This window comes from Maniola hyperantus, chromosome 21 (genome assembly GCF_902806685.2).
Source record: "Maniola hyperantus chromosome 21, iAphHyp1.2, whole genome shotgun sequence".
Classification (NCBI taxonomy): Eukaryota; Metazoa; Arthropoda; class Insecta; order Lepidoptera; family Nymphalidae; genus Maniola; species Maniola hyperantus.
The window spans coordinates 3,078,466-3,093,074 of NC_048556.1; the positions used below are offsets into that span (position 1 = coordinate 3,078,466).

At 34.5% G+C, this 14,609-nt stretch overlaps 1 protein-coding gene across 7 annotated transcripts in view; it reads right to left on the minus strand.

Annotated features, from left to right (window-relative positions):
- cv-c (crossveinless c) overlaps nt 1-14,609 on the minus strand; it is a 346,801-nt gene that overhangs the window by 38,878 nt on the left and 293,314 nt on the right. For all 7 annotated transcript variants that reach the window (XM_069505876.1, XM_069505877.1, XM_034979897.2 and 4 more), the window contains one exon: nt 13,845-13,993. In XM_069505876.1, the coding sequence (XP_069361977.1) occupies nt 13,845-13,993 (149 nt within the window). The remainder of the gene's footprint in view (nt 1-13,844; nt 13,994-14,609) is intronic.

Genomic DNA, 14,609 nt, shown 5'->3' on the forward strand with positions numbered 1-14,609 from the left:
ATATTTTGTTAAGAGGTTAATAGTTTAAACGCACAGAAACAGTTAAAGTAGTTATATTAGACTAGCGAGTCTGCGTGGATTTAGGTTTTTAAAAATCCCGTGGGAACACTTTGATTTTCTGAGTCATTGCCTATGGTTTTTCCCGAGATTCAAGCTATCTCTGTGCCAAATTTCGTCAAATTCGTACCCTAAAAATTCGTTGCGTGTGTTATATTACGATAAAATTGGATACATAATTATTATGCTAAAATTCATCTAATCATAAACTTGGGAGTCTGAAGTAAATGTTTGTTGTGATATTTAAAACAGAATCGTAATTCCGTTTCCGGATTCAATATCAATGTACGGAAGAGTATGATTTAATTAGTATCTTTTCTTGTATGTTGCTTAATTTAATATTTAGGAATGTGACAATACGATAAATAATATTATGTGAATTGTCAATACTGGTAACTAATTATTCATTGTAAAATTGTAAATTAAATACTGTCAATGTACGGAAAGGGTATGATTTGAATAGTATCTTTTCTTGTATGTTGTTTAATTTAATATTTAGGAATGTGACAATACGATAAATAATATTATGTGAATTGTCAATACTGGTAACTAATTATTCATTGTAAATTAAATACTGTCAATGCACTAAGAGTGACATTATACTAAGCTATTGTCAACATACAGTTGGCAATAGCTATTATGTGAAATAATAATGTTGTGTAAACTGACAATTTAAGTCGCTTATTATTATTGTAAATTATTAATACGTAGACCATCAATGTCACTGATTTTATTATTGTAAATTGGGTGTGTCAACATACCTTTTGTCAACAAACCTAAAATAAATAATGATTAATATTAAGATCATGTGATAGTCGACATCCGCCTGGTTTGCGATGGCAGTGTTATAAAAGTACCCTACCTCGACAGAGAGGGGACAGTCTTGTATCGACAGCCCAGAGCAAACACAGCGGACCTTACTGAAGTTAAGTATTCTTATATTGTATTATAATTATAATGTAATGTAATCATTTGCCTTTATAGGTTACCTGTTGTAACTGTGTACCAAATATGTACCTACTACCTTACTCAACGTTCTAATGTTTTAAAAGATGTGTGTTATGGAGTTTCTTTGCCCTTTCTTCTCCATGACTAAACACCTTAGCGAAATGGGTGGTAGATTCATTTTAATATAAATAGATCAATGCTGAACAAATACAATTCAGTTATTATTCGACTTGGTTGGTTTTACTTCTGTATTTATCACCTACCCTCTTGTGCTATTTATTTTATACATTGAGATAAAAGTAAACACTAGGTTGTTAGCTTCTAATTATTATAGAAGCCTGTTTAGATAATTAGGATTCTTACTTTGAAATAATACAGCAGATGCTTTGCTTGATTTTTAATTACTTAGTATTTGGCCTTACCTGACAAAAGTACAACTACCTACATGTTCAAATAAATGATAGATGATAACTTTTATTAGTCGTCATTAGATTCTATTGATCATCACTATTAAAGCCCACTGTCTTAACTTCTCTCTTCTTTATACAAAATCTCACATCAGAAGTGGGATCCGATAATTCTTTTCTTGTCGTAATACTAATACTTTTTAAATGCTTTTAGCAATCGTGGATGCGGCTTCTCCTCGAAGCAACAGGCTACTGCCTGTCATCGGCAGCACTTGGTATTGGTGCCCGATGATCACAAAGCGATGGGCAACGCTGTTGTTAGCGGCACTTGGTGCTGGTGTGACACCACTGATCGAAACGTCGCGTCGCTCCAATTGTGAAAGATAAGTGAAGTGTAATTATGTGCTGCTTTAAAGTGATCTTAAAACCACGTTTGTGGTATTGTTTCTATGAAAAAGTTTTTGTGAGGGTAATCATAAAAGATTTTAATTAGTTAGATAAACCACGTGTTGTGGTATAATTTATTTGGATAAGAATAAGTCTAGTTAGAGGTCAGATTGGCCGAACGGTTTTTTGATAAAGTATATGTAGATGTGAAATCATTAGAACGTTATGATATACCGAAACAAAAAAAAAAACAAACAAATCAGTAGGTTTGCTTTTAAGAAATCGCACCGTACTTACAGCTCAAAACTTGAAGAAATTAACTTATTCTGATTAATTAAACTTTAAACATAAACCATATTTATTTATTTTGCTTCTTAAAATAATTCAACTATTTGTCTTTTCTTAAAACAACACAAGAGATTGTCCATTCGAACAATTTTGTCGTTCAACTAATTTCCTTTTCTTAAAACAACGCAAAGCAGATTGCCTACTCAAGTATTTTTTTTTCTACTCAGTGACGTTATTATAACATTTTACATTTTTTTTTAATAAATAAGGATTAAGATTACCAAACTGTTTCCACATACAAAATAATAATAATATACAACTACAAATTCTTTGAGATTTCTTACATTAATTTTATTCTTAACTCTATAATATTATTATAACTTCGCTTAAAAATAATTCCCCTTAAATATAGTTTGTTTTATTTAATCTTCTTTTGTCGAGATATCTCATTTCAAAAGTATTTTCTTTTTAATAAAATATTCTTATTGTTCCCACATATCAGCAATAAACTTTGAGGTTAGGTTGAACCTGATTTTATTTTATCTTATTATTTTGACAAACCAATCAAGTAAATAGGAACCTATTTTTTTTTTTCAATTGGTCATCCTACTAAAAATAATAATACGTCCCACATTTTATTTTAGGAAATACCTACGTTACAACGTGTTATTAATTTATTCCTGTTTTGAGTTTGTTTGATATACATACAAATCAAATAAAGAACATATTTATTCAAGCGGTAATAAAAAAAAAAACTGGAGATCGTAGGAGTAAACCAAAACCTGTTTGTACATTTGGTGTTCCTCAGGGATCAATATTAGGCCCTTTGTTATTCCTGATCTATATTGATAGTATAAATGAAATAGGTTTAAAAGGAAACATACTGTTGTACGCTGATGATACATGTTTATTTTACTATGGCAACTCAATACACACTATCATCACAGATGCACAAAATGACTTAATATTACTCAATAAATGGTTTCAATAATATTATAACCTACTTACAATTAATACCTCAAAAAAAAAAAAACCATATGCTACATTACATAGTTACATATAAATATAACTACAATATATTTTCATACTAAATTCACATACATGACTATAAAAATAAAAAATAAAATACAAACATATAAACATTTTTAAATATACGTGTCGCACTAGTGATGCAGTGCTGTCGTGACTCAGAGAATGACTTTTTCAGAATCGACGAAAACTGATTATTCACTTCCTGTTATAGATTATAAAAAAAGTGAATACTTTATAAGGTTTATAAATAATATTAACGCAATTATCATTTACTAATTATTTCAAAATTACAGGTAGTAACTGTAATTCGCAATTTTTGAGTTAAGACTGTATTGCTCAAAAAAAAAGTTTTCAGAAAGAGTAATTATTTTTAGTTGTATAGTTATTGCTGAAAATTTTTGAGTTACTATAAATAATGGTTGACTTTTTCCTTATGGTTTTGAGTATAATTTTGTAGTTACAACAATTATTTAATTTAGTTTTAAGTTTTATAGTTCCCTCCAAAAAAATAATTTTCACATTCAGGTTTGGACATTGATGAATAAAACCAGATAATCAAAAAAAATTCAATCAGATAATCAGTTTTTATTTATAAAAAGTAATAATTTAATTTCAACAATTTCTGCTTGTTCAAACAAAAAAAAACCTTCCAAAACAATAAACAAAATTTGTCTTGAATACAAAAAAAAAACAGAGCCAATCAAAATATTTTTTTTTAACTTAATAATCAGCTATTGTTGTAACTGCACAGTAATTGTACGTAGTCACTAAATTGGAGCTAGGCAAAATTAAATAATAGTATTTCTATAATAATAGTATGCTTAAACTAGTTTTACATCAGTCTGTTTCTAATAATTAGCATCAAAATGACAGCAATATTTTTTATTTAAGTACTTAAAATCAACCAGTCAAACTTCGCAAGTAAGATTCATAATAGGTCCTGGGAATCATATTTTGTCGAGCAGTTCTTTCGTCTTTTAATATTTTTGTTTAATTGTTTATGCTGGTGTCAAAGCAACAGAAAAATAACGTTTGGTTTCCAGCTTCACATTAAAATTACTACCCACTGGTCACAATTTAATTCACATTAAAATTACTTACTAAACCAATAAGGGTGTCTTAAGTGAAAATACTATTTTAAATTTCATTTCTGTGAATCGATAATAGTGTAATAACTAGAAATACACCTACACACTAGAAATATCTATTAGGTTTAAGTCAGCTATATTGTATTAACTCGAATTCATAGTTGAACTTTTACATACCTGATTCAACAATATCGTTCCAATTTGAATTAATGCGGTCTAAACAGTAAACCTGTCACGTCCTTCTTCGTCGAATTTTAGATGGGATTCATAATAATATATTAACCAATAACTAAATATTATTACAAGTAAAATGCAACATTATTACAAAAAGAATGCATTACGAATATTTTGCTAGATTTTTCTTAAGATTGGTTTGTACACAAATACCTCATGTTTTGAGGCAAAATAAAGATGATGAAATATTGGTTAGGGTATCACGACAGTTAGTCAGTCACTCAAATTTGACATGTTTTGGGTTGCGACAGTGTGTCGTCGGTGCGATATATGTATACATTTGTATATACTATAAACCCTATACTTACTATAATACATATGTAATACATACACATAGGTACAGATATTATTACTATTATCCTACTACCAAGCCGTTTCTAGTAATCCGTGTTTTGCCAATTCTATTTCTACCCACTTTATTTTGTATAAAATCGCAGTGGATGTGTGGATAAGATACCTACTGTTTATTTGTTAAATTTCTCATGTAAGTGAATTTATTTCTTAGTGAGAATAAAGTTCTTTAACCGTAATAGTAGTAACCGTATACATATTAACATTGGGGAACATTGTTTGGTAACAACAAAGAAAACATATTCTATTCTACTCTGATTTCGGTCTGACGTCTGGCTATCCTGGTTTTTATGACAGTAACATTGACATTGAATCATTGAATATCGTTTTGTGAATGGAGCAATCTTATTTTTTCTATGTCGGTACTTTTGTTGCCGCTGTTCATTAAGTTCACTGGCTGCATTTTTCTATTTTTCTATGTACTTCGGGAACGAAGAGTACTTATCAAGATGGCCGAATGGTAATAAAACATACTAATAATTTATGCTAAATGACAGAACAGAGGAAGAAAAAAAAATATGCTCAATGGATACAAAATGTTAAGACTCACAATGTGACAAATGTTAAGACTCCCGAATGTAGCAACCAACAAAAAAAAAAAAACAAAAAAAAAAAAAACAAAAAAAAAATCCAATGATTATCCCCGAATGGGACAAATGTTATTATTCCCGTATGGAACGGATGTTATTATTCCCAAAGGGACAATTTTTTATTCCCGTATGAAACGGATGTTATTATTCCCAAAGGGGACAATTTTTATTATTCAAACATATAAAACAAAGGGAGTTAGGTTAGTAGGTCTGCCTGGCACTAATCATTGCCCTTTTCATTGGTCGGTAATGTTAGACGGCTCGACTTGACAGTGCTGGTATTACACCATTGGGTGTGATACATCTTATTGGTGATAATTCAGTAATGTCCTGGTACGAGACCCATTTATGGGGGCGGCAGACAGTTAGCTAGGTAGTTAGGCTGCCGGCACTAATCATACTAGACCCAAAAAAAAAAAAAACAAAAAAAAAAAGGGGTTAGTAATGTTAGACGGCTTGTTCGGACGGTACCAGTAAGTAGCGAGGTCTAGGTAATGACCTCTACTGGGCAAGAGTCTAGTACAAGACCCATTTATGGGGGGGGCAGCGGTTAGGCCAGTTAGTTAGGCTGCCTGGCACTAATCATTACTAGTACCAATATAAAAAAAAAATAGTTAAAAAATATTGGTTTAGTAATGTAGACGGCTTGTTCGGACGGTGCCAGTAAGTAGCGAGGTCTAGTAATAACCTCTACTGGGCAAGAGTCTAGTACAAGACCCATTTATGGGGAGGCAGCGGTTAGGCCAGTTAGTTAGGCTGCCCGGCACTAATCATTACTAGTACCAATAAAATAAAATAAAAAGAGTTAAAAAATATTGGTTAGTAATGTTAGACGGCTTGTTCGGACGGTGCCAGTAAGTAGCGAGGTGTAGTAATGACCTCTACTGGGCAAGAGTCTAGTACAAGACCCATTTATGGGGGGGGCAGCGGTTAGGCCAGTTAGTTAGGGCTGCCGGCACTAATCATTACTAGTACCAATAAAAAAAAAAAAAAAAAAGTTAAAAAATATTGGTTGGTAATGTTAGACGGCTTGTTCGGACGGTGCCAGTAAGTAGCGAGGTCTAGTAATGACCTCTACTGGGCAAGAGTCTAGTACAAGACCCCTTGCTTTATAAAACTAATAATAATAAAACAAAAACTATACATATTATACAAAAAAAATAATTAAACATTAAATTATGGGGCGCAGCCAGTTAGGGACAGTTAAACTAGGTAGCTGTAGCTTATAGATCATTTTAGCTTATAGATCTTCCTTAGCTTATAGATCTTTTTAGCTTACAGTAATTTTTTTTATTTAGCTCTTAGCTAGATTTTTTTTCTTTCTTTCTAATTTCCCTATGTACTTCGGGAACGAAGTACTTGTCAGTATGGCCGTGTTATATTACGATAAAATTGGATACATAATTATTATGCTAAAATTCATCTAATCATAAACTTGGGAGTCTGAAGTAAATGTTTGTTGTGATATTTAAAACAGAATCGTAATTCCGTTTCCGGATTCAATATCAATGTACGGAAAGAGTATGATTTAATTAGTATCTTTTCTTGTATGTTGCTTAATTTAATATTTAGGAATGTGACAATACGATAAATAATATTATGTGAATTGTCAATACTGGTAACTAATTATTCATTGTAAAATTGTAAATTAAATACTGTCAATGTACGGAAAGGGTATGATTTGAATAGTATCTTTTCTTGTATGTTGTTTAATTTAATATTTAGGAATGTGACAATACGATAAATAATATTATGTGAATTGTCAATACTGGTAACTAATTATTCATTGTAAATTAAATACTGTCAATGCACTAAGAGTGACATTATACTAAGCTATTGTCAACATACAGTTGGCAATAGCTATTATGTGAAATAATAATGTTGTGTAAACTGACAATTTAAGTCGCTTATTATTATTGTAAATTATTAATACGTAGACCATCAATGTCACTGATTTATTATTGTAAATTGGGTGTGTCAACATACCTTTTGTCAACAAACCTAAAATAAATAATGATTAATATTAAGATCATGTGATAGTCGACATCCGCCTGGTTTGCGATGGCAGTGTTATAAAAGTACCCTACCTCGACAGAGAGGGGACAGTCTTGTATCGACAGCCCAGAGCAAACACAGCGGACCTTACTGAAGTTAAGTATTCTTATATTGTATTATAATTATAATGTAATGTAATCATTTGCCTTTTATAGGTTACCTGTTGTAACTGTGTACCAAATATGTACCTACTACCTTACTCAACGTTCTAATGTTTTAAAAGATGTGTGTTATGGAGTTTCTTTGCCCTTTCTTCTCCATGACTAAACACCTTAGCGAAATGGGTGGTAGATTCATTTTAATATAAATAGATCAATGCTGAACAAATACAATTCAGTTATTATTCGACTTGGTTGGTTTTACTTCTGTATTTATCACCTACCCTCTTGTGCTATTTATTTTATACATTGAGATAAAAGTAAACACTAGGTTGTTAGCTTCTAATTATTATAGAAGCCTGTTTAGATAATTAGGATTCTTACTTTGAAATAATACAGCAGATGCTTTGCTTGATTTTTAATTACTTAGTATTTGGCCTTACCTGACAAAAGTACAACTACCTACATGTTCAAATAAATGATAGATGATAACTTTTATTAGTCGTCATTAGATTCTATTGATCATCACTATTAAAGCCCACTGTCTTAACTTCTCTCTTCTTTATACAAAATCTCACACGTGCAGTTTTGCGGTCAACTTTTTTGGGTCTGACAGGTCATCTTCTTATGCGATATCTTCAAAATGCACATTTTCAGGGTTCCGTACCTCAAAAATAAAAAAGGACCCCTTATAGGATCACTTTGTTGTCTGTCTGTCTGTCCGTCGGTCCGTCGTGTCTGTCAAGAAAACCTGTAGGATAGGGTACCTACTTCCCGTTGACCTAAAATCATGAAATTGGATAGGTAGGTAGGTAGGTCTTATAGCACAAGTAAAGGAATAAATCCGACAACCGTGAATTTGTGGTTACATCACAAAAATAAAATAAAATGTGATCATGAACGAATAATTAGTATTTTCAATTTTCAAAGGGCTATACCTGTCCATTCTAAAACAGATTTTTATTTATTTTTACTTAGTCTTAATAGTTTTTGATTTATTGTGCAAAATGTCGAAAAAATACGACTGGCTCGAACCCTCGGAGCGCGAGTCGGACTCACACTTGGCCGGTTTTATTGTTAGAGTTCCGTAGCCAAATGGCAAAAACGGAACCCTTATAGATTCGTCATGTCTGTCTGTCTGTCCTTCCGTATGTCACAGTCACTTTTTTCCGAAACTAAAAGAATTATATTGTTGAAACTTGGTAATTGTAGATGTATTCTGTGAACCGCATTAAGATTTTCACACAAAAATAGAAAAAAAAAAACAATAAATTTTGGGGGCCCCATACTTAGAACTGAAACTCAAAAAATTATTTTTCATATACCCATACGTGTGGGGTACGAGATCGTGTGGGGTACGAGATCTAGTATGTAGTTTTTGATTTATCGTGCAAAATGTCGATAAAATACGATTGTAGTACGGAACCCTCAGTGCGCGAGTCTGATTCGCACTTGGCCGGTTTTTTTATTTGTCAGCCTATCTGATCAAGCGAACTTTAAGATGATCTTAAGTTATTAATATTATTCAAAATGCAAGGTTGTTGACCGCCAAAATCGATTGCATAATTTATTCTTATCACACGGAATTATCGAATCGTAAACATAATGGCTAATAATAAGGCAGAGACCGCGGAGTCATCTGATATAACGATTCAAAACTTGAATCGATGGGGTTTTAATGGACAATTGGAAAAAAAATACCTATTTTGCCAAAGTTCTGAGAAGACCAAGTATATAAAGTAAACGCATAATATTATTGCTAATTTTGTCCGTCTGTTTGTTATACAACATATTTTAGAGAAGGATATAAAAACAGAGACCTAAGTTTGACCCTCTAGTAGTGAAGGAAAACATCGTGAGGAAACCTGCATGCCTGAGAGTTCTCCATAATGTTCTTAAAGGTGTGTAAAGTCTACCAATCCGCACATGGCCAGCGTGGTATACTATGGCCAAAACCCTTCTCACTCTGAGAGGAGACCCGTGCTCTGTAGTGAGCCGGTGATGGGTTGATCATGATGATGGTGATCCATCAATATCTACGTTTAATTTCAGTGCATCAACAACTCAATCTAAACGGTAATTGCAGTTTCCAGAGTAGAAGACCACCAAATAGGTTATTACTGCCGCTAAATTAGACGATCCCCAACCAGCGTAGGTCGTAAGCTGGTTGTAGCGGTCGAAGTTGGTTAAGGCTAGTGTAGGCGACGCGTATAAAACCTTTTTTGTTGTAAAATAATAAAGAATGGCTCAGAAATAGGAAAACGTATTTCATATGACAGATTTGTCAAATTGGGAAAAGAAAATGTAAAATTTTGTAGAAAGAAAATGGAAAAAAGATGTATTCACAGATTTAGGCGTGAAACGCGTTTTTAGAAGAGCTTCTATCAATATTTGCGGCCTTTCATTGAAGCATCCTGTACAGCTAGGTAGGATACAAAGCGTGGTGTCAATTCTGGCTCCACGGAAGACCAGCGCTATGCCTATGTGTTGTATTTTCTCTTTTTTTCCTAGAATGTGTTTTAAAAGTGTTCTATGAACCGCATTGGAGACGTTGCATGTCGTCACCATCGCGTCGTGTTTTTCCAAGCCTTACAAGCGAACTATCCAAAATTACCTTAAAATGAACGCCTGATTAATGAAAATTTAAGTCTGGTGGTGTAGCATTTATGAAATGATTGCGCTGTTTACAAAACCTTTTTAGGGTTCCGTACCTCAAAAGGAAAAACGGAACCCTTATAGGATCACTTTGTTGTCTGTCTGTCTGTCCGTCTGTCTGTCAAGAAACTGACAGGGTACTTCCCGTTGACCTAGAATCATGAAATTTGGCAGGTAGGTAGATCTTATAGCTGACATTTGGGGAAAAATCTGAAAACCGTAAATTTAGGGTTAGATCACACAATAAAAATTAAATTGTGGTCATGAACTAATAATTAGTATTTTTAACTTTCGAAGTGAGATAACTATATCAAGGCGGGTATCATATGAAAGGTCTTCACCTGTACATTCTTAAACAGATTTTTATTTATATTTATGCATCATAGTTTTTGAATTGTCGTGCAAAATGTCGAAAAAAAACGACTGTATTACGGAACCCTCATTGCGCGAGCCTGACTCGCACTTGGCCGGTTTTTTTACTGTATCTGAATGGGAGCGTAATTTTTCGATTGAATATTGACTAAAAAACATATATGTATTATAACCTAAGTTCGTTCTTCACTACGTTCAAAATCTAACAAAACACTTTATAGAAAGTTGTGTATTTTCATCACCTTCCTTATTGATTACTCGGACAAAGTTTCTATCAATAACTTAATGCACTGTCTCATTAATTGCGAAACTTCCAATAAAATATAAGGTTTACAATCATTGCCGTGGCAAACAGTTCATAAATATAAATAGGCAAGAAATTTTCTGTCGCAGACGTCCGAAAATAGTCAACCCGACAAAAGTCAGTGATTATTCCCATACCGACATTAAACTAGCTAATGCACGCGACAGTCTGCTTGGATTTACATTTTATAAAAACCTTACTCTTTGATTTTCCGGGATAGAAAGTAGTCCGTCTCACTCTCCAGGATACAATCTATTTCTATCCCGAATTTCCTCAAGATCCGTTAAGCTGTTGAGTCTTGAAAAAGTAATGAACCGACAGACAGGTACACTAGCATTTATAATTCACAGTGCGGATATTGCAGACGTCCTACAAAAAACGGTTCTATAAAATAGTAGAACCTGCAGGTTGATTTTATCAACCTATGTGGTGAAACAAAGGTCGTAACGTAGAAGTGGTACCTATCTGTGCCCCTGCCGTGCAATTCATCATCATATCTTTAGCTTTAGGCGCAGTATTAAAGATACTGCCACGGTTGTCCAGAGCTTTTTTCTTGACGCTATCATTCTCTATGACCAACTTTCGCTGACTCGATCCGTTTTTTTTCAAATTTATTTACGCAAAGTACAAACTACTTCCATACAAGTGTATCGGTAAAACCACTGCAGTATGGTTGTCCATTACGGGTCATCCTATATTCTAACGAAGAGAGGTGCGTAAAATCGCTCATGGCTCGAACATATTACCGTTGTCATAATAAAAAATCGGTCTCAAACAAAAATCAGTCGTCTGCGTCAGACTTTATACATAAAACACGAAGAAAGTTGTCCACTTTGCCTTTGACAGACCATTTGAAGCGTAGTCAAGTCAATAAAAAGCTCAAGCAAATAAAAGTAAGCGCGCATTATGGTAATCGAAACGAAACTGAAAGTTATGTCGTTTTCATCCCGCTGTTTGTATAATATGCTACAGGAATTGAGAATAATAATAGACATTCTCTAAAATGCTTAGTCTAGTCGACTTAAAGTTTAAACGTAACTTGCGAGTTTTTAAATAGGCACGTGTGTACAATGCATTTTTAGGGTTCCGTAGCCGAATGGCTACGGAACCCTAAAAATGTCCCGTCTGTCTGTCTGTCTGTCTGGATGCATGTCACAGCCACTTTTTTCCGAAACTATAAGAGCTCCTACTGTTGAAAGGTAAGTAGATGTATTCTGTGAACCGCATTAAGATTTTTACACAAAAATAGAAAAAAAACAATAAATTTTGGGGTTCCCCAATCCCCATACTTAGAACTGAAACTCAAAATTTTTTTTTTCATCAAACCCATACGTGTGGTGTATCTATGGATAGGTCTTCAAAAATGATATTGAGGTTTCCAATATGATTTTTTTCTAAACTGAATAGTTTGCGCGAGAGACACTTCCAAAGTGGTAAAATGTGTCCCCCCCCTGTAACTTCTAAAATAAGAGAATGATAAAACAAAAAAAATATAATATGATGTACAGTACCATGCAAACTTCCACCGAAAATTGGTTTGAACGAGATCTAGAAAGTAGTTTTTGATTTATCGTGCAAAATGTCGACAAAATACGATTGTACTAGGGAACCCTCGGTGCGCGAGTCTGATTCGCACTTGGCCGGTTTTTTTAACTAAATATAGTACGCTACAAGTCGGGGTGGCAATCGGGGAGGGAACGCCCCGCACACGTGCACAGCCCCCGCGCTAACCCGGTGCGGGCGAGCGCGGATGGCGTGCGGACGTGCGGGGCGTCCCTCCGCCTCATACTCCGATTGCCATCTCGACCTGTCACGGACTATACCTACCTAGTGACTTAGAGGTTTACCTACAAATATCTACTTTTCCTAAGTGCCCATGCAAATTGTGATTTTTAGAGTTTCCGGGGTCCGAAGTTCGATCTTGTGCATGCATCTCTAAATTTTCGAAAATATGTACAGTTTAAGCAATTAAATATCACTTTGCTTTAACGGTGAAGAAAAACACCGTGAGGAAACCTGTATGCCTGAGAGTTCTCCATGTTCTTAAAGGTATGTGAAGTTCGCACTAGGTCAGCGTGGTAGACTATGAAAAGATGTATTCAGTAGTGAGCTGAAGATGGGTTGATCAGTGAGTATAACTATCTTCAATTTTTAAATGTCTTTGGTTTAATAATAGTTTGAACAAGTCTATGAAGAAAACAAAGTGTTTCAATTAAGTAGTAGATTGGATTTTATCCTCAGACTTCGTCTAGATTCTAGAAACTAAGATTATATTATCTCGAAATAGCCTTGCTTGTACTTTAACATGATTCCAACTTTAATTTCTTGGATTTTATAGTCTTGGAAGTGGTTTTACCTACTTAGATTATATTTAACTAGCTTATGCCCGTGACTTCGTCCGCGTGGATTACACAAATTTCAAACCCCTGTTTTACCCCCTTAGGGGTTGAATTTTCAAAAATCCTTTCTTAGCGGATGCCTACTCCATAACAGCTATCTGCATACCCAGCGCGATTCGTACGGTAGTTTGAGCTGTGCGTTGATGGATCACTCAGTCAGTCAGTCAGTCAGTCACCTTTTCCTTTTTTATATAATAGACTAGCTGATCTCCGCAACTTCTTCCGCGTGGATGTAGGTATTTAAAAAATCCCGTGGGCATAATACCTTTGGTTTCGTACAAAGGTACACGGCATCGTACCGAAACACCAAATCGCTTGGCGCCACGGCTTTGCCGGTAGGGTGGTAACTAGCCACGGCAGAAACCTTCCACCAGAGGTTTTGTTACTTTTTTTTTATAAAGATATCGAACAAACGAGCAGGCGGGTCACCAGATGTTAAGTGATTACCACCGCCCATGAACATTTCTAGCACCAAAAGAACCGCCGATGCGTTGCCAGCCTTTTAGAAATTTGTTGGTCCGCCCCTTGAATAACCCCATGTTGTAATCTAAAGGGAACACCGCCGAAGGGAGTACTTACGGATCTCTTTTGATGGTGGTGGTGCTCCAGCTTCATGTTCGCGCATCGGTTGAGAGCAGTGAGTCGCCTGAAGAGGGACTGCAGCGAGTCCGCGTCGAGGAACGGGTGGTCGTTTTGGACCCCTGATATGTCGATTGGGAACTGGAGGTCTGAAACAAAGAAAACAAGAATAGGTTAAACTATTGATACAATCAGAATCAGGGACCCTGAGATACAGGCTTTGCAAACTTACTTCAGGGTCCCTGGCACATTTTTTAAAAAGACCTTTGTAGAACAAGTAAATCATTTCCTTTCAAAAAAAATATCAATACCTACCCTTATTATAAGCCAGCTGATGCCCGCGACTTCGTTCACGTGGATTAAGGTTTATAAAAATCCCGGTTTGTCCTTCAATCACGTCGCAACGGAGCAACGGATTGACGTGATTTTTTGCATGGGTATAGTCAAAAGCCTGAAGAGTGACAAAGGCTACTTTTTATCCCGGAAAATCAAAGAGTTCCCACGGGATTTTTAAAAAACTTTGATAATCCGCAGAATCCCGCACCGTGGGAAGCCAGTATTAAATTATTCAAGTAAAATCGTAATAATTCATGATTTGCAGGTAAGAAAGTAATTTCTACCCCCTTATGTGCCCTTGTTCTCAAATGAAACCACTTTTGAATGTCGTAAAGCTTTATAAAACCTTCAGGTTTAATATGTGACAAAGTATTAAAGTCACAAAGCGTTATATTAAATCTCTGTACATGACTAAACGCGATATTTAAG